The sequence below is a fragment of the Perca fluviatilis genome, chromosome 17 (genome assembly GCF_010015445.1).
Source record: "Perca fluviatilis chromosome 17, GENO_Pfluv_1.0, whole genome shotgun sequence".
Lineage (NCBI taxonomy): Eukaryota > Metazoa > Chordata > Actinopteri > Perciformes > Percidae > Perca > Perca fluviatilis.
Window position 1 is genome coordinate 37204256 of NC_053128.1, and position 18338 is coordinate 37222593.

General features: G+C 43.6%; 1 protein-coding gene across 2 annotated transcripts in view; it reads left to right on the forward strand.

Moving 5' to 3' along the window:
- Nucleotides 1–1517: 1517 nt before the first annotated feature.
- The window catches only part of mfhas1 (malignant fibrous histiocytoma amplified sequence 1), a 47834-nt gene continuing 31013 nt past the window's right edge, over nucleotides 1518–18338 (forward strand). Inside the window, exons 1-8 of one of the 2 annotated variants that reach the window (XM_039779860.1) lie at nucleotides 1518–1991; nucleotides 4307–4489; nucleotides 5210–5393; nucleotides 5685–6409; nucleotides 8235–8971; nucleotides 11711–12088; nucleotides 12891–13145; nucleotides 13632–14119. In XM_039779860.1, coding sequence (XP_039635794.1) covers nucleotides 1956–1991; nucleotides 4307–4489; nucleotides 5210–5393; nucleotides 5685–6409; nucleotides 8235–8971; nucleotides 11711–12088; nucleotides 12891–13145; nucleotides 13632–14119 — 2986 coding nt within the window. In that variant the 5' untranslated portion in view covers nucleotides 1518–1955. The remainder of the gene's footprint in view (nucleotides 1992–4306; nucleotides 4490–5209; nucleotides 5394–5684; nucleotides 6410–8234; nucleotides 8972–11710; nucleotides 12089–12890; nucleotides 13146–13631; nucleotides 14120–18338) is intronic. The other variant, XM_039779861.1, reaches the window with a different exon arrangement.

Consider the following 18338-nt stretch of genomic DNA (forward strand, 5'->3'; position numbering starts at 1 on the left):
TTGCGTGGCCTCAGAGATGTGTTCATGTTGGTCAGTGAAACCGTTTGTAATTTAACATTCTGCATTTATTTTTAAAGTTGTGTTTGTGTCCGTTTTTTTAGGAATTCTGGACAATAAAGTCACACGTTTTAGCCTTTTGTTGCACGTTTTTAAATGTTTAAATGTGATGTGTGAGACCTTTAATCTGCAGGGATAAAAAAAAGAACAATAAAACTTAATATTTTTGAATTATATCGCTTGAGTTTTGTTTATTTGCACCAGTTAAAGAAATTCATAAACAATGGGAACTATTAAAGGGGACATATTATGCTTTCTGTATTTTCTGTCATATCTACAATGTTCTAATGTCAGATTTTCATGTTCAACGTGGCCATAAGTTCAAATAATGAGCTGAAACCCCCAACGCTTGAATTTCCAACTGTCCTGAACACTCCGCTCTCAGCCATACTCAAAAAAGATCCAGTCAACAATATAGTTATCAAATTCCTGACTGGTCATGTCCCATCCTGTCCTCTAGATGGAGACAGTCCTCCGTCAGAAGGACTTCAGGCTGTCCTACTTCATCTTTTCTTTTTCTTTATGAAAGTCGTTTATTAAAGTTGATGCAATACAAGTTTATAATATGATACAGTAGATGTAATAACATTATGCACTGTTTTTATTAATGTTATTAGCTTCTCGTGGAGTTCACACGTTCATTATATTAGAGAGAGAGAGAGAGAGAGAGGGAGCGAGGGAGGGAGAGAGAGGAAGGGAGCAGTAAGGCAGAGAGGGAGGGATGGAGAGATAAAGGAAAGGGAGGAATTGAGAGAGGGAGGAAGGGGTAAGGGAAAGGGAGGGGAGAGAGAGAGAGGGAGGGAGAGAGAGGGAGGGAGGAAGCGATAAAGGAAAGGGAGGGAAAGAAGAGAGGGAGGGAGGGCTGTGGCTAGAAGGGATACAGCTAAGGCCGGACGTTACGCAAAATTATGCTAAATCTCGGCTAATATAATAATATAATTTTAATACTTTCACCCAGGAAACGCGGCTTCCTCGGGAGGGTTTTAATCCAAACCACCATCTTTTCCCCAAACTTCACTGTCGCCGCCGTAGCTGGATCCATTCTAGCATCAACCGAAAGAGGAAGAGAGGGAGGAGAAAGAGAGGGAGGAGAGGGAGAGGGAGGAGAGGGAGAGGGAGGGAGGGAGAGAGGGAAGAGAAAGGATCAGAAAAAGAAAAACCACAATAAGTAGCCTATGTCTACACTTGTGTGGAATCTGCCTTGGTGAAAGGTGCAAGCATTAACAAACATATTAAACATGAATATTAAATAGTACAAATTAAATACAGAAAAACAAATATTTAGGCTACACATAAAATAACTGTTGCATAAGAAAAAAGAGGCTGAATGGGTTGAGTGCAGAATCTGCCAAGAATATAGGCTACAGTAGCCTATACAAGGGCAGATAAAGTCCAGGATGAAGGTTAATGCAAAGTGTAGTGACTAGGGATAAGGGGGGTTAGGAGAAAGGGAGGAGAAAGAGGGAGGAGTGTTCGTGGATCTGACGCAGTGTGAGCGGCCGCCTCACATCCACTCCCCGCTCCCAGGAAGACACAGGGCGGCTCGGAAAGTGCCCCAGAATCACAGCGATATATCCGGGGAGAGAGCTCCAGCACGCCCGGGGGACAGAGCTCCAGCAGAGCCGGGGACAGAGCTCCACAGGACGGCGCGTTGTTGTGGCGATGAGGCCGCCGCAGAAGGACTCTGGTTAGGGGGATTACACCCGGATGTGTGGCCGCCTGGCTGGGTCTCATTGTGCGCTGAGTGTCGCAGGAGAAAAGGATGCCTCCGCGGCCGCGGACACTGCTCCTGCTGCCGCCGAAAAGCTGCCTCGTTCCCCCCCAGAAAGGCTCTTTCGTCTCCGCTGTGACGGAGGCTCGGCTGCGGATTTGTGAAGCACATTGTGCACCATGCTGCCATGAAACCTCTCCATGATAACAAACAGCAGGAGGAGGTAGGCTACACACCTACACACCAAGGGCGTAGGTTGGGTTTCAACATTAGGGAGGGTGGGGGGGTTTCGGTGTCTCTGGGTCCCCCAAAACCTTTTGAGCATCAAACGTTTCATTTCCTGTACCTGAAATCATATTTAGTGTAAAGGAGTAGAGCTGGATCTGAATATCTGACTATATGGACGACACTAGGGCAGCAAGATATGAGGAAACTATGCAATATTGCATCGGTTCTTGAGCTTTTTTCAATAATGTTCCCCCTTTGACACTACCCCATTTGAGAAACACTGCAATATTCAACAACATTGTTGAATATCACCATAACGATATAACTTAACGATAAATAGGCCTAACCAGATATTAAATTTATCTCAGTTCTGCTGCTTTCAGTATTCTGATAAAATACAAAAAACTGGTTGTTGAGTTTAAATCTAATGAAAGGAAATCATTTCCAACTTTCTTTTTATTGAACAAATTGAACGTTGAGTTGAACATAAAAGGCAGCACTAACAATAATTACATTTTAAAGTGCAGTTTTCGGCTGAGATTTTCGTTCAACTCAAACCTCTCTGAGTGTGTTTGGTAGGCCTGTACCCATAACACATTTAGCTGGACGATAAATTGTCCCAAAGATTATTGCGATAAATGATAATATTGTCGTTCTGAGACCATTTTCATCTGATATAATGATAACGGCATAATAATAATGCAGGTTCACCTTTTTCAAAGATCAATAAACTTGTATTTCTAAAGAATATTTAACACTGGAACTGTAAAATATCCACAATAAATTAACAAAACGACCAAAAAGAAGAAATAAAATGGACTCTCAGTCTCTGTTAACAAGAAATGTACTGGAATAAAAACCAAACACAAGAAATAAAATGGACATTTTTCCAGACGCGATAATTTCCATTTAAAAATCATCGATAATTTTTATTTATCATGCAGTTAATTGAGTTATTGCATACTGCCACAGGCCTACAAATAGACCAGAAAGAGTTACTAAGACCTTTAATCTAATGACAGGGCTGTCAGATCACAATATCATTCTCTTTGACACTGTTTTCATTCCTCAGCCACACCCATATGTAAATATGGATCAGTCCCAACTAGTCAACAGGAAACCCTTGGGTGTAGCTCTGAGAGAGACTGAATGGGACGGGGTCCTCTCTAAAGGCGCTGACTCAAAATGAGCCATCTGATTGGTGGAGAGCTAATCCGGAAATGGCCGAGCGGGATGAGCGTGACTAGAGTCTCTCAGAATCTGATGAATATCTTTTAATCTGACCTTTGTTGATCTGAAATGAAGACAGATTCAGCAACTGCACGACCTAGTTCTCTCTTCACATGTTTTCAGAAACACGTTTCGGTGAACTATTTTAGTATAATATGATATCGGATTCTCAACGAGACGCCCATTATGGTCGGGGAGCAGCCAGACCCACGTGACGCGTTCGTCCAATCAGCTGCCGGTTTTCTTTTTTGGGGGCGACAATACAGATTAGTTATGGAGACGTTGTGACAGGCCTACTGTCTAATATCCAGATTTATTCCTCCAAATATTGTGTCTTTTGGAGAAAATCAAATATCACGATATTTTTTTACCAAATACCTCGATATCGATACCGCATCAATATTGTAATGTTGACTATTGGTGCTTAAATATTTACACAATGAGAGTTTAGATCAATAATCATCAGTAATGTGGATATAATGACTAAGTGGGTAAAAGGCAAATAATAGAACAGTTACAACAGTCTGGTAAGTTCAGAAAAGTACATCACTGTACAGTAATACAGCCTTTAAAACCAGGAAAAGACACTTATGCCATATTATGATATCACGATATCCAAAATCTAAGACGATATCTAGTCTCATATCACGATATCGATATAATATCGATATATTTCTAGGGCTGCTCCCTCTTAGTCGATTAGTGGACTAATCGGTGGTTTTGGTCTTAGTCAACTTAGATCTCTTTACTCCATTAGTCATGTCTGATGCTGTTTTCATGCTGAATGACTTATTTCCAAGAAACGTACGAGCTCATCTCTGGTAAACACAAGAATTAAAGTGGTGCTTTTAGCACGACTCTGAGTGGAGAAACTCAGATTTACAGATCTGTCGATTAAATCAACTAATCAATTAGTCGATACGATTGAATGTTAGTCGACTAAGAATTTCTTCAATCGAGCACAGCCCTATATATTACCCAGGTATGTATGTATGTATGTATGTATGTATGTATGTATGTATGTATGTATGTATGTATGTATTCCTATAACTGTGAACCCCTCTGTGTGCTGACGGACAGGCGGCCGCGTTGGAGGGCGGGGGCAGCGGCGCCATGGAGGACAAGGAGAACGACCTGAAAACGGCGCGGTTGTGGCGGGACGCGGCGCTGCGATCCCGGAAGCTGCGGAGCAACCTGAGGCAGCTCACGCTCTGCTCCAAGGACAACCAGATCATCTTCCCGGACGACATCGCAGAGATAGAGGTACGCTACGCTCACTTCACTCACTCTGTGTGTCAAAATGTAAAATTAAAACTATTTTTTTCATAATTCTTTTCACGACGCTTTTGTCAGTTTTTCCCACGTTTTTTTTAAAGCTTTTTTCAACGTTCTTTTATAAAAAAAAAAAAATTTAAATGCTATGCTATTGAATAAAACACCCAAAGTAGTGAACTCCTCTTCTTATTTTACTTGTTCCGTGAGCGTTGTAGGGAACCATCCACGTTACTTCTGTTGTTTCTGTTCTTATTTCTATTATTTTGACAATTTGGTAAAAAGAAAACCCAAAATTTATGAAAATGGGTCAAATTTAACCCGAGAAAAACAGGAGGGTTAAATAATTATTCCATCGTTTTCGTCACTTTTGTCACAAAAATGACGCACTTTTTCGACATGTTCTTTTACCTTTGTTTTTTTCTCTCTCGCTATTTCCAACAAAACGTTTTGAAAACGGGTCAAATTTGAGGGTTAAGACAATGTTTCAGACAAGTTGAAGACAAGATGAAATTTTTTTTGCACTTATTTGACATTGTTCTGCTTTCTTATCGTTTGTGTCGCTTTATTCGACGATATCGTCACTTTTCGGACATTTTTGTCACTTTTATTAATGTGTTTTTTCGCTCTTATTGACATTTTGTGTAACGAATAACCGAGAGACATGTAGTGCTGATATTTTAAAGCCCCACCTGCCCTCCCTCTGTGTAGGTGCTGAACCTGGGCAACAACGCCCTGCAGACACTGCCAGACGGGCTGGGCTCCAGCCTCAACAGCCTGCGCATCCTGGTGCTGCGCCGCAACAAGTTCACCGCCGTTCCCCGCGCCGTCTTCGAGCTGGGGCAGCTGCTGGAGCTCGACATGAGCCACAACTGCCTCAGAAGCCTCTCCGAAGGTAACGTTAGCAGATAGTTTACTTACTTCTATGTCAGGAACACACTTATACATATATGCCCTTGTACAATAACAAGGGCATTGGATTTCAAGACCATTGTATACCTAAAATAGAAGTATTTTAAACAAGGTACAGCGCTGTAACCAGAACAGGCTATAGTTTCCATAGAAGATAAAAATCCGAGCACCAGTTTCTGGTTGGATTGGATTTCCTTCTTGTACGTTTTGTCTAATGGGTCTGTTTCCGTCAGCGGTAATATGTGTTACTGTGTTTCTCCGTGCCTTGTTTCAGGCGTGGGCCAGCTGAAGATGCTGAAGAAGCTCTGCATCAGCCACAACCGGATCCAGTGTCTGCCGGCTCAGATCGGCGCGCTGCAGTCTCTGGAGGAGCTGGACGTCAGCTTCAACGACCTGCGAGACTTCCCCCGCTCCTTCGGCGGCCTCGCCAAGCTGCGGACGCTGGACGCCGACCACAACAAGCTCAACGCCTTCCCCGCCGAGATCCTGGCGCTCGGCGAGCTGGAGGAACTCGACTGCTCCGGGAACAAGTTCGAGACGCTGCCCGCGGACATCGTGAAGCTGCGCAGCATCAAGATCCTGTGGCTCAGCAGTCTGCACATGTCCACGCTGCCGGACGCCTTCTGTCTCCTGACGCAGCTGGAGAGCCTCATGCTGGACGGGAACGAGCTCGCCGCGCTGCCCGCCGCTTTCACGCAACTCCAGAGACTCAAAATGCTGAACCTGTCCTCCAATGAGTTCGAAGACTTCCCGGAGGCTATTCTAGGCATCACAGGCTTGGAGGAAATCTACCTCAGCAGGAATAAACTGACCCATATCCCAGAGGAAGTGGGGAAGCTGGGGAAGCTCGCCAACCTCTGGCTGGACAATAACCGCATCACGTACCTGCCGGACGCCATCGTGCAGCTGGAGAAGTTGGAGGAGCTCGTCTTGCAGGGAAACCAAATCGCCATTCTTCCGGACAACTTTGGGAAGCTGAGCCGAGTGAGCATCTGGAAGGTGTGTTGTGGAAGTTTCCTTTGCAGCAGGGGTAACGTTTTTAAAGTTTAGTAAAGTGAAACAAATAAGACAGTAGGAGACTTTGTATTTTATTAAAAATATATATTTGCAAATATAGGAGCGACATGATTTCACAAAAGGCACAGCATCCCCGTGTGGAGTCAGTCCCTCCAATGAGTGAACAGAAACACTAGGCTTATATGATCACACGCACTTGGCTTAGTATGACGCTACAGTTCTTACAGGCAATCTGATACACATGAAGACAATAAAAAAAACAACCAAGAGACATCTCGGAGCCATCTCACCTCCTCCTCCCTGTACCACTTTCACCCCCCCCAGTTACATCTCAACTGGCATGGAAAAAACTGAATAGGCAGAGAAAGATACTAGAGTACTGTGGCCTTGCACCTTTATCGGTTCAGGCGAACAGTGCTCACATCATGTTCCAGACTGGATGTCTCACTTAGTTAGAATCAAAATCTACATGTGGGAATGAGATAAACTCCAGTGTTTCCTTTAGGATTTTTTTTTTAGCAGTGGGGGCAGGTCCGAACACCCCATGAAACAGAGCTGACACTTCGCTGCAACACAAACTAATATCTTTATTCACCTCTATTCACACACACAATGAGGCATATTGTGTCAGTTGTCATTGAACTGTATTTGTTGAGTTACTATATAGGCCAACTTTGATCTTGACATATAGGCTATAAGCATTCTGTAGCAAATACCAATAAACCCACTATTAATGACATTATCTTAATGACAATAAACCCACTATTAATGACATTATCTTAATACCAATAAACCCACTATTAATGACATTATCTTAATACCAATAAACCCACTATTAATGACATTATCTTAATACCAATAAACCCACTATTAATGACATTATCTTAATACCAATAAACCCACTATTAATGACATTATCTTAATACCAATAAACCCCCTATTAATTACATTATCTTAATACCAATAAACCCACTATTAATGACATTATCTTAATACCAATAAACCCACTATTAATGACATTATCTTAATACCAATAAACCCACTATTAATGACATTATCTTAATACCAATAAACCCACTATTAATGACATTATCTTAATACCAATAAACCCACTATTAATGACATTATCTTAATACCAATAAACCCACTATTAATGACATTATCTTAATACCAATAAACCCACTATTAATGACATTATCTTAATACCAATAAACCCCCTATTAATTACATTATCTTAATACCAATAAACCCACTATTAATGACATTATCTTAATACCAATAAACCCACTATTAATGACATTATCTTAATACCAATAAACCCACTATTAATGACATTATCTTAATACCAATAAACCCACTATTAATGACATTATCTTAATACCAATAAACCCACTATTAATGACATTATCTTAATACCAATAAACCCACTATTAATGACATTATCTTAATACCAATAAACCCACTATTAATTACATTATCTTAATACCAATAAACCCACTATTAATTACATTATCTTAATGCAGTGTCACTACTTCAGCATGGAAATAATGCACCTACTATACAAACATTCTCCGACATGCACTTTAACAATGCAGCCCTGTTTCTGATACCATGGGGGGCGGAAATGTTGCCGTGGGGGTGCCACGGTCAAATCAACATAGAGGAAACACTGAACTCTCTTTCAGCATCGTGAGAGAATCAAAGTAGAAATAAAACATATAAGGATACCTTATAATAATTATTATAACCTTTATAATACCTTATCAAATATAAGGAATTATGCTTCAATGTAATTTTGCCATTACAGGTGAAGGACAACCCTCTGATCCAGCCGCCGTACGAGGTGTGCATGAAGGGCATCCCGTACATCGCCGCGTACCAGAAGGAGCTCGCGCACTCGCAGCTCGCCGTCAAACCGCGGCTCAAACTGGTCCTGATGGGGATGCAGAACGCCGGGAAAACGCGGCTCCGGCAGAGTCTAGTGGGCGCTCAGACGGACGCTAAAGACACGCAGGGAAACAAAGGCATCGAAGTGACGGACTGGGTGGCAGACGCAGAACGCCGTCTCACCTTTCTCGTGTACGATTTGTCCGGGAAGCCAAACTATGACCTCATCCAACCTTTCTTTCTCTCCCCCGGCGCTCTCTACGTCCTCGTTGTCAATCTGAAAGCTTACGCGCCCGCCAAGTTCTACGCCCACGTTGGGTATTTCCTCCACCTGCTGGGCGCCAGGGTCCCCGGCGCGGTGGTGTGCGTGGTGGGAACGCACGTCGACTTGTGCGCTGCGGCAGAGGTGGAGGAGAAGATCCTGGACATTCACCGGAGGATAGGCCTGCAGGAACGCAGTGATGTTCGGACGCTGGGCAGCGAGGCACAGCAGGTGGAGCTGGCGCTGCAGCAGGGTTACGGCGGGCGCGCCTCCAGCCCGCACCAAGTCTTCTACGGAGTCTCGGACCCAAACCTGCGGCGCAGGAAGTCCCAGCTGCAGTTCCTGCTGAACCAGCGGCTGCAGATCCTGTCTCCGGTGCTGTGTGTCAGCTGCAGGTATGTGTGTCTCTGTGTCTGTGTGTCTGTGTGTTTGTGTGTCTGTGTGTCTGTGTGTGTGTGTGTGTGCGTGGTTGCACGGTCTTTCTAATCCATCTTTTTAATCAACTGTCTGTACACTTACAAAGTTCTCAATGCTTGTGTTTACATGTAGGGACCCTCATTATGCTACCGTGGAAGTGTGGTGATATGTTGAGCCTTGTTAGTGGTGTAGAAATAGAGATTTCTTTTTACTTTAGCCTCTGCCCCAACTACTAGGTTTGGGCTAAAATTGGTCACATTTTGCGCCGGAATTGTCCTTTTTAAGTGTGTATTGTTTCCAGCTGTGGCCAGAGGAACATCTAGCATTAAGTGTGTAATGTTTCCAGCTGTGGCCAGAGGAACATCTAGCATTAAGTGTGTAATGTTTCCAGCTGTGGCCAGAGGAACATCTAGCATTAAGTGTGTAATGTTTCCAGCTGTGGCCAGAGGAACATCTAGCATTAAGTGTGTAATGTTTCCAGCTGTGGCCAAAGGAACATCTAGCATTAAGTGTGTAATGTTTCCAGCTGTGGCCAGAGGAACATCTAGCATTAAGTGTGTATTGTTTCCAGCTGTGGCCAGAGGAACATCTAGCATTAAGTGTGTAATGTTTCCAGCTGTGGCCAAAGGAACATCCAGCATTAAGTGTGTAATGTTTCCAGCTGTGACCAGAGGAACATCCAGCATTAAGTGTGTAATGTTTCCAGCTGTGGCCAAAGGAACATCTAGCATTAAGTGTGTAATGTTTCCAGCTGTGGACAGTGGAACATCCAGCATTAAGTGTGTAATGTTTCCAGCTGTGGCCAAAGGAACATCTAGCATTAAGTGTGTAATGTTTCCAGCTGTGGACAGTGGAACATCCAGCATTAAGTGTGTAATGTTTCCAGCTGTGGCCAGAGGAACATCTAGCATTAAGTGTGTAATGTTTCCAGCTGTGGCCGGAGGAACATCTAGCATTAAGTGTGTAATGTTTCCAGCTGTGGCCAAAGGAACATCCAGCATTAAGTGTGTAAATGTCCGTGAAATCTAGCATTAAGTGTGTAATGTTTCCAGCTGTGGCCAGAGGAACATCCAGCATTAAGTGTGTAATGTTTCCAGCTGTGGCCAGAGGAACATCTAGCATTAAGTGTGTAATGTTTCCAGCTGTGGCCAAAGGAACATCTATCATTAAGTGTATAATGTTTCCAGCTGTGGCCAAAGGAACATCCAGCATTAAGTGTGTAATGTTTCCAGCTGTGGCCAGAGGAACATCTAGCATTAAGTGTGTAATGTTTCCAGCTGTGGCCAGAGGAACATCTAGCATTAAGTGTGTAATGTTTCCAGCTGTGGCCAGAGGAACATCCAGCATTAAGTGTGTAATGTTTCCAGCTGTGGCCAAAGGAACATCCAGCATTAAGTGTGTAATGTTTCCAGCTGTGACCAGAGGAACATCCAGCATTAAGTGTGTAATGTTTCCAGCTGTGGAAAAAGGAACATCCAGCATTAAGTGTGTAATGTTTCCAGCTGTGGCCAAAGGAACATTTAGCATTAAGTGTGTAATGTTTCCAGCTGTGGACAGAGGAACATCCAGCATTAAGTGTGTATTGTTTCCAGCTGTGGCCAGAGGAACATTTAGCATTAAGTGTGTAATGTTTCCAGCTGTGGCCAGAGGAACATTTAGCATTAAGTGTATAATGTTTCCAGCTGTGGCCAAAGGAACATTTAGCATTAAGCGTGTAATGTTTCCAGCTGTGGCCAGAGGAACATCCAGCATTAAGTGTGCAATGTTTCCAGCTGTGGACAGAGGAACATCCAGCATTAAGTGTGTATTGTTTCCAGCTGTGGCCAGAGGAACATTTAGCATTAAGTGTGTAATGTTTCCAGCTGTGGCCAGAGGAACATCTAGCATTAAGTGTGTAATGTTTCCAGCTGTGGCCAAAGGAACATCCAGCATTAAGTGTGTAATGTTTCCAGCTGTGACCAGAGGAACATCCAGCATTAAGTGTGTAATGTTTCCAGCTGTGGCCAAAGGAACATCTAGCATTAAGTGTGTAATGTTTCCAGCTGTGGCCAGAGGAACATCTAGCATTAAGTGTGCAATGTTTCCAGCTGTGGCCAGAGGAACATTTAGCATTAAGTGTGTAATGTTTCCAGCTGTGACCAGAGGAACATCTATCATTAAGTGTATAATGTTTCCAGCTGTGACCAGAGGAACATCTAGCATTAAGTGTGTATTGTTTCCAGCTGTGACCAGAGGAACATCCAGCATTAAGTGTGTAATTTTTCCAGCTGTGGACAGAGGAACATCTAGCATTAAGTGTGTAATGTTTCCAGCTGTGGCCAGAGGAACATCTAGCATTAAGTGTGTAATGTTTCCAGCTGTGGCCAGAGGAACATCCAGCATTAAGTGTGTAATGTTTCCAGCTGTGGCCAAAGGAACATCCAGCATTAAGTGTGTAATGTTTCCAGCTGTGGCCAGAGGAACATCTAGCATTAAGTGTGTAATGTTTCCAGCTGTGGACAGTGGAACATCCAGCATTAAGTGTGTAATGTTTCCAGCTGTGACCAGAGGAACATCCAGCATTAAGTGTGTATTGTTTCCAGCTGTGGCCAAAGGAACATCCAGCATTAAGTGTGTAATGTTTCCAGCTGTGGCCAAAGGAACATCCAGCATTAAGTGTGTAATGTTTCCAGCTGTGGCCAAAGGAACATCCAGCATTAAGTGTGTAATGTTTCCAGCTGTGGCCAGAGGAACATCCAGCGTCTGAGGGAGAAGCTGATGTCGGTGGCAGACCATCGGGACATCTTCCCCAACCTGCACCGCGTGCTGCCCAAGTCCTGGCAGATGTTGGAGGAGCTGCACGTGAACCCGGCGGCGCTGTGGCTGTCGTGGTGGGACTCGGCGCGCCTGGGCCTGCAGGCCGGGCTCACGGAGGACCGGCTGCACGGCGCCCTGTCCTACCTGCACGAGAGCGGCAAGCTGCTCTACTTCGAGGACAGCCCCACGCTGAAGGAGTACGTCTTCCACAACCTGCCGCGCTTCATCGCCATCCTCAACGTCTTCTTCCAGAGAGACGCGGCCGCGCTGCTGCAGCGCCTGCTGGCCGCAGGACATAGGTACGCCTAACTATTAAATGTCCCATGACATGGTGCTCTTTGGATGCTTTTATATAGGCCTTAGTGGTCCCCTAATACTGTATCTGAAGTCTCTTTTATATAGACCATAGTGGTCCCCTAATACTGTATCTGAAGTCTCTTTTATATAGACCTTAGTGGTCCCCTAATACTGTATCTGAAGTCTCTTTTATATAGACCATAGTGGTCCCCTAATACTGTATCTGAAGTCTCTTATATATAGACCTTAGTGGTCCACCTAATACTGTATCTGAAGTCTCTTATATATAGACCTTAGTGGTCCCCTAATACTGTATCTGAAGTCTCTTTTATATAGACCTTAGTGGTCCCCTAATACTGTATCTGAAGTCTCTTTTATATAGACCTTAGTGGTCCCCTAATACTGTATCTGAAGTCTCTTTTATATAGACCTTAGTGGTCCCGTAATACTGTATCTGAAGTCTCTTTTATATAGACCTTAGTGGTCCCCTAATACTGTATCTGAAGTCTCTTTTATATAGACCTTAGTGGTCCCGTAATACTGTATCTGAAGTCTCTTTTATATAGACCTTAGTGGTCCCCTAATACTGTATCTGAAGTCTCTTTTATATAGACCTTAGTGGTCCCCTAATACTGTATCTGAAGTCTCTTTTATATAGACCTTAGTGGTCCCCTAATACTGTATCTGAAGTCTCTTATATAGACCTTAGCCAACATTTTGTACTTTATTTTTGACATTATTTTTTGAAAAAAAGCCAGAGTAGTTTGAAAGGTAAAAACCGTCTGAATGAGTCACTGTTTCCAGGGGCAACGGCGGCCGGGGGGGTATGGTAACGGAGGACGAGAAGGGGGCGGAGCTTAGAGTGACGCAGCTGCAGCACCACGTGGACGGCTTCCTGCAGCATGGCCTGCTGCCCTCCAACGTCATCAGCCTGCTGCTGCGGCCTCTCGTCCAATCACAGCCGGACCTGCAGGTCGTCATGGAGCTGCTGGAGAAGATGGGCGTCTGCTATGCCGTCAACAAGCCGCGCAGCCGGCCGCTCAACGGCGCCAACGCCAGGTACGCTCGCCACAACCAATCCACGTTTTCTATTCAATATTTTCCCTTCTCATTCCCCCTGCTCTGGTGTTCCCCCCTCTCATTCCCCCTGCTCTGGTGTTCCCCCCTCTCATTCCCCCTGCTCTGGTGTTCCCCCCTCTCATTCCCCCTGCTCTGGTGTTTCCCCCTCTCATTCCCCCTGCTCTGGTGTTTCCCCCTCTCATTCCCCCTGCTCTGGTGTTTCCCCTCTCATTCCCCTGCTCTGGTGTTTCCCCTCTCATTCCCCCTGCTCTGGTGTTTCTCCCTCTCATTCCCCCTGCTCTGGTGTTTCCCCCTCTCATCCCCCCTGCTCTGGTGTATGATGTCTGGCAATCGTGTTAATAATAATAATAATAATAATAATAATAATAATAATAATAATAATAATAATAATAATAATATATATAATCCTGATTTCAAAACTGACCCAAATAACGGTGATTATGTCTTTTTATTCCCGTATTGGAGCAGTCCTACGGCGTGGTACAAGTTCCCCAGCTACGTGAGCAGTGACGATGCGTTGGCGCCCGTGTCGGCGGCGTGCGGCGCCAGTGGCGGCACGCTGCCGCTGTGCCACTTCTTCTCCGTGGAGCAGCTGCACATCCGCTACAGCTTCCCCTTCCTGTTCCCCCCGGGGCTGTTCACGCGCTTCAGCGTGCAGATCAACAGCCACGTGGTGCAGCGCTCGGACGGCCGGCGCCAGATCTTCGCCTACCGAGGGAAAGTCCCCGTGGTCATAAGCCACGGCGGCGCCCGAGGGAAGCCGCAGGCGGAGACGCTGTCCATCGCCAGCCACGCCTCGCTGCCCAACATGTGGACGGCGTGGCAGGCCGTCACGCCGCTGGTGGAGGAGTTGAACGTGCTGCTGCAGGAGTGGCCCGGCCTGCTGTACTCCGTGCACATCCTCTGCTCCAAGTGCCTGAAGAGAGGCGCGCCCGACCCGCACGCATTCCCAGGTAGGACACGCTCCGTTCTTCACAGACAGTCCCACGGCCAAGCTGATGTCTGTTTGTCCTCTGTTTAAATTTGACCCATTTAAAAAAAAAAAAGTTCAGAAATCAGAAATTTGGGTTTCTTTTAAACAAATAATGTGGATGGTTCCCTTCAACCGTTACTCTTCACAAGTAAGGTTGGGTACCGTTTGGATTTTTACGATTCCGATGCCAAACCGGTACTTTTAAATTGATTCCAATTCCTAAACCAGTTCTTGAAAAACTGAAAAATTACATCAAAGAAAGGCTCTTTTATAGAATTTTTTTATTTATTTTTTTATTGAAAATTATTTAAATTTAACAATATATTAACGTTTTTAAAGTACTTAAATATATAATAAGTAAACCTAATTCACCTAACTACAATAATCTAACAAATAACAGTTACACTATTAACAAGTAACAATAAATGTTGAGTTGGTATGCCTATCAGCTTCAAAGCAGCTTTAGCAGTTCTTTAGCAGAAAAATGACCATATTTGCCTTCTCTGGCGAGATACTCCACCTCTCCTGACGTATGGCATGTCCTGCACAGGAGAAACCTCTCTGACGGTGTCCAAGGGGTCCGTACACACCCAGGTATGAGTTTGAAAGGGCAGACAATTTGGACGTTCAGTTCTTCACAGTGTCCAACGTCCAACGCATTTTTTGTGCATGCATCGTTTTAGTCCGGTGCAGCGCCGCCGCTAGTTAGCTTAGCGTAGTGAATGGAATCCTATGTTGCCGGTTAGCATGTTGTGAGTAAAAGTGAGCCAACAAAAGACAAAAAAAACAACCTAATTACTTGCACTGAGATAAAAAAAATGCGTTGGCCCACCTATCTACAGCCAGGGGAGACCGTGATAAGAACTATTTCAACAAACGGTGGAGTATCCCTTTAAATTTGACCCATTTAAAAAAACATATATATCAGAAATTTGGGTTTCTAAATAAATAAAAATAACGTGGATGGTTCCCTACAATCGTTAACTCTTCACAAGTCAAATAAATCATCGGTTCGCTACTTTCATTGAATTTGCGTGTTTTATAAAATTTTATAACATTTAAAAAAAAAAAAAAATTATAAAAGAACATTGGAAAAAAATCAACCAAAAACGTCAAAAGCGCAGAAAAAATAGACAAAAAACTCGGAAAAAGTCACAAAAACGATGGAAAAAGTGTTGAAAAAGACGACCTAACCGTGACATTTATTTTATTTCAAATGTTGAGCCAGAAAAACTAAAAAGTTGCAGGTCGACTGGAATACAACACAAGGGTTAAATCTGGTTGAAAGAAACCCAAAATTCTGACGTAGAAACATTTTGAAAAAGAGTCAGATTAGACCCCGAAGACACCAGGAGGATTACATGTCTGGTGTTGTCCCAAAAAAAAGGATATACACTATAATATGATACAGAACAGCAGGAATTATTCATACTTTGAGAGTCTGAAAAGAGACATTTAGTTCTTTACATCGAGAAGTTTTACTTCTACTCATATAAAACAGATTTGTTTTGTTTTGCATTTTTGCTTAAAAAACTACTGAAATTTAAAATACTACAGATACACGTCTAAAAAAACATCAACAAAATGCTTAAAAATATAGAGAAAAGTGACAAACGCCTGAAGAGAGGCTCGCCTTCCCAGGTCAGACACAGTTAGTTCTTTATATTGTAAGCATCACATGTCCCACATCTCTCTTTCTATCAGCCCGTTGATCAGTCACTGAGTTAAGGTCTGCAGATACCGCTCATCATCACTCATCTGGGGATTATTGGTCTGGATTAGTGTTTTGGTCTCAAAAATGTCAGAAATTACGAGCGTCTGCAGCTCGTATTGAATAGAATCAGAGATGGTCTGATCCACAACAGCTTCAGCTGGGAAGGGTGTGTGTGTGTGTGTGTGTGTGTGTGTGTGTGTGTGTGTGTGTGTGTGTGTGTGTGTGTGTGTGTGTGTGTGTGTGTGTGTGTGTGTGTGTGTGTGTGTGTGTCTCTCTCTCTGTGTGTGTGTCTCTCTCTCTCTGTGTGTGTGTGTGTGTGTGTGTGTGTGTGTGTGTGTCTGTCTCTCTCTCTCTGTGTGTGTGTGTGTGTGTGTGTGTGTCTCTCTCTCTCTGTGTGTGTGTCTCTCTCTCTCTGTGTGTGTGTGTGTCTCTGTGTGTGTGTGTGTGTGTGTGTGTGTGTGTGTGTGTGTGTGTGTGTGTGTGTGTGTGTCTCTCTCTCTCTGTGTGTGTGTGTGTCTCTGTGTGTGTGTGTGTGTGTGTGTGTGTGTGTGTCTCTCTCTCTCTGTGTGTGTGTCTCTCTGTGTGTGTGTGTGTGTGTGTGTGTGTGTGTGTGTGTGTTCTCTCTCTCTCTGTGTGTGTGTCTCTGTGTGTGTGTGTGTGTGTGTGTGTGTGTGTGTGTGTGTGTGTGTGTGTGTGTGTGTGTGTGTGTGTGTCTGTCTGTCTCTCTCTCTGTGTGTGTGTCTCTGTGTGTGTGTGGTGTGTCTGTGTGTGTGTGTGTGTGTGTGTGTCTGTCTCTCTCTCTGTGTGTGTGTTTCTGTGTGTGTGTGTGTGTCTCTCTCTCTCTCTCTCTCTCTCTCTCTCTGTGTGTGTGTGTGTCTCTCTCTGTGTGTGTGTGTGTGTCTCTCTCTCTCTGTGTGTGTGTCTCTCTCTGTGTGTGTGTGTGTGTGTGTGTGTGTGTGTGTGTGTGTGTGTGTGTGTGTGTGTGTGTGTGTGTGTGTGTGTGTCTCTCTCTCTGTGTGTGTGTGTGTGCGTGCGTGCGTGCGTGCGTCTGGGAGGGGCTGAACAAAGGCTGCTGCTGATATCAGACAGAGCTAATCCTCCGAGCTGTTGTGATGGAGGATTTGACCTGCTTTGTCTCAGACCGCAGTGATGACATCATCACGCCATTGTTTAAGTTATTATAAATCCGAGCTGATGTCCTTACACGTCTCGTTCTGTCAGGAGCAAAAACAAAGGTGTTCCGTTTATAAAAACAGATAACAAGAGATTAAATCCAACATTTTCTTTTATTTCTGCATGAAAAATGACTTTAATAACTACAACACAGTGTGGACAGAGCGGGGCTCTCTGTTTCCAGTCTTTATGCTATGCTATGCTATGCTAAGCTAAGCTAAGCTAAGCTAGCCAGCAGTCGGGTGTAGAGTCCTGGTTGCCTGTTGCCTCTGTGCAGATCCCTGATTGATTTTGTCTCCCCCAGACAGCCCTCTGTGGTCACTTCCTGTCTGCAGAGTGGCCGTCGAGGCACTCAGGGTTTTTTCTCCGAGCTTTTATTGTGGCGATCTGATGTGATTACACTGGAACATAATCTATTATTTATATTTATATATATATATATATATATATATATATATATATATATATATATATATATATACAGACACACAGTGGGGAGAACAATGTATTTGATATACTGTATTTGATACACTGCCAATTTTGCAGGTTTTCCCACTTACAAAGCATGTAGAGGTCTGTAATTTTTATCATAGGTACTCTTCAACTGTGAAAGACGGAATCTAAAACGAAAATCACATTGTATGATTTTTAAATAATAATTTTGCATTTTTTTGCATGACATAAGTATTTGATCACCTACCAACCAGTAAGAATTCCAGCGCTCACAGACCTGTTAGTTTTTCTTTAAGAAGTCCTCCTGTTCTCCACTCATTACCTGTATTAACTGCACCTGTTTGAACTCGTTACCTGTGTAAAAGACACCTGTCCACACGCTCAATCAAACAGACTCCGAACTCTCCACAATGACCAAGACCAGTCATTATATAGTCGGTCTGGAGCTCAGAAAGCTTTCTGTGGACATGCATATCGTAGTAAGTTGTTGTCTTGTCCTGATTTTACCGTACAGTAACCAGATGCCGTTTCACAGCATTTAAATGGAACCTCATATTTATTTATTTATTTATTTATTTATATATTTAGGAGATCCAGAGAGGTGATATGATTCAGGTCTATAAGCTCATACAGGGAATATATGAGAAACAACTCCTGAGAAACAAAGGTACATACGAAGGTTAGTCTGAGGCTGACTTTCTAGACTTTTAGTGTTTAAATTTAACTTTATTTTCATTCCCGACAAAGTAAATGTAGTTTAAATACAGATTAAAACTGAAAGAATAAAACCTAAATAATATATAAGAGATCCGCTGTCTGCAGCTGTAAGATAAGAACCTTTTCTGTGTTTATAAATGTT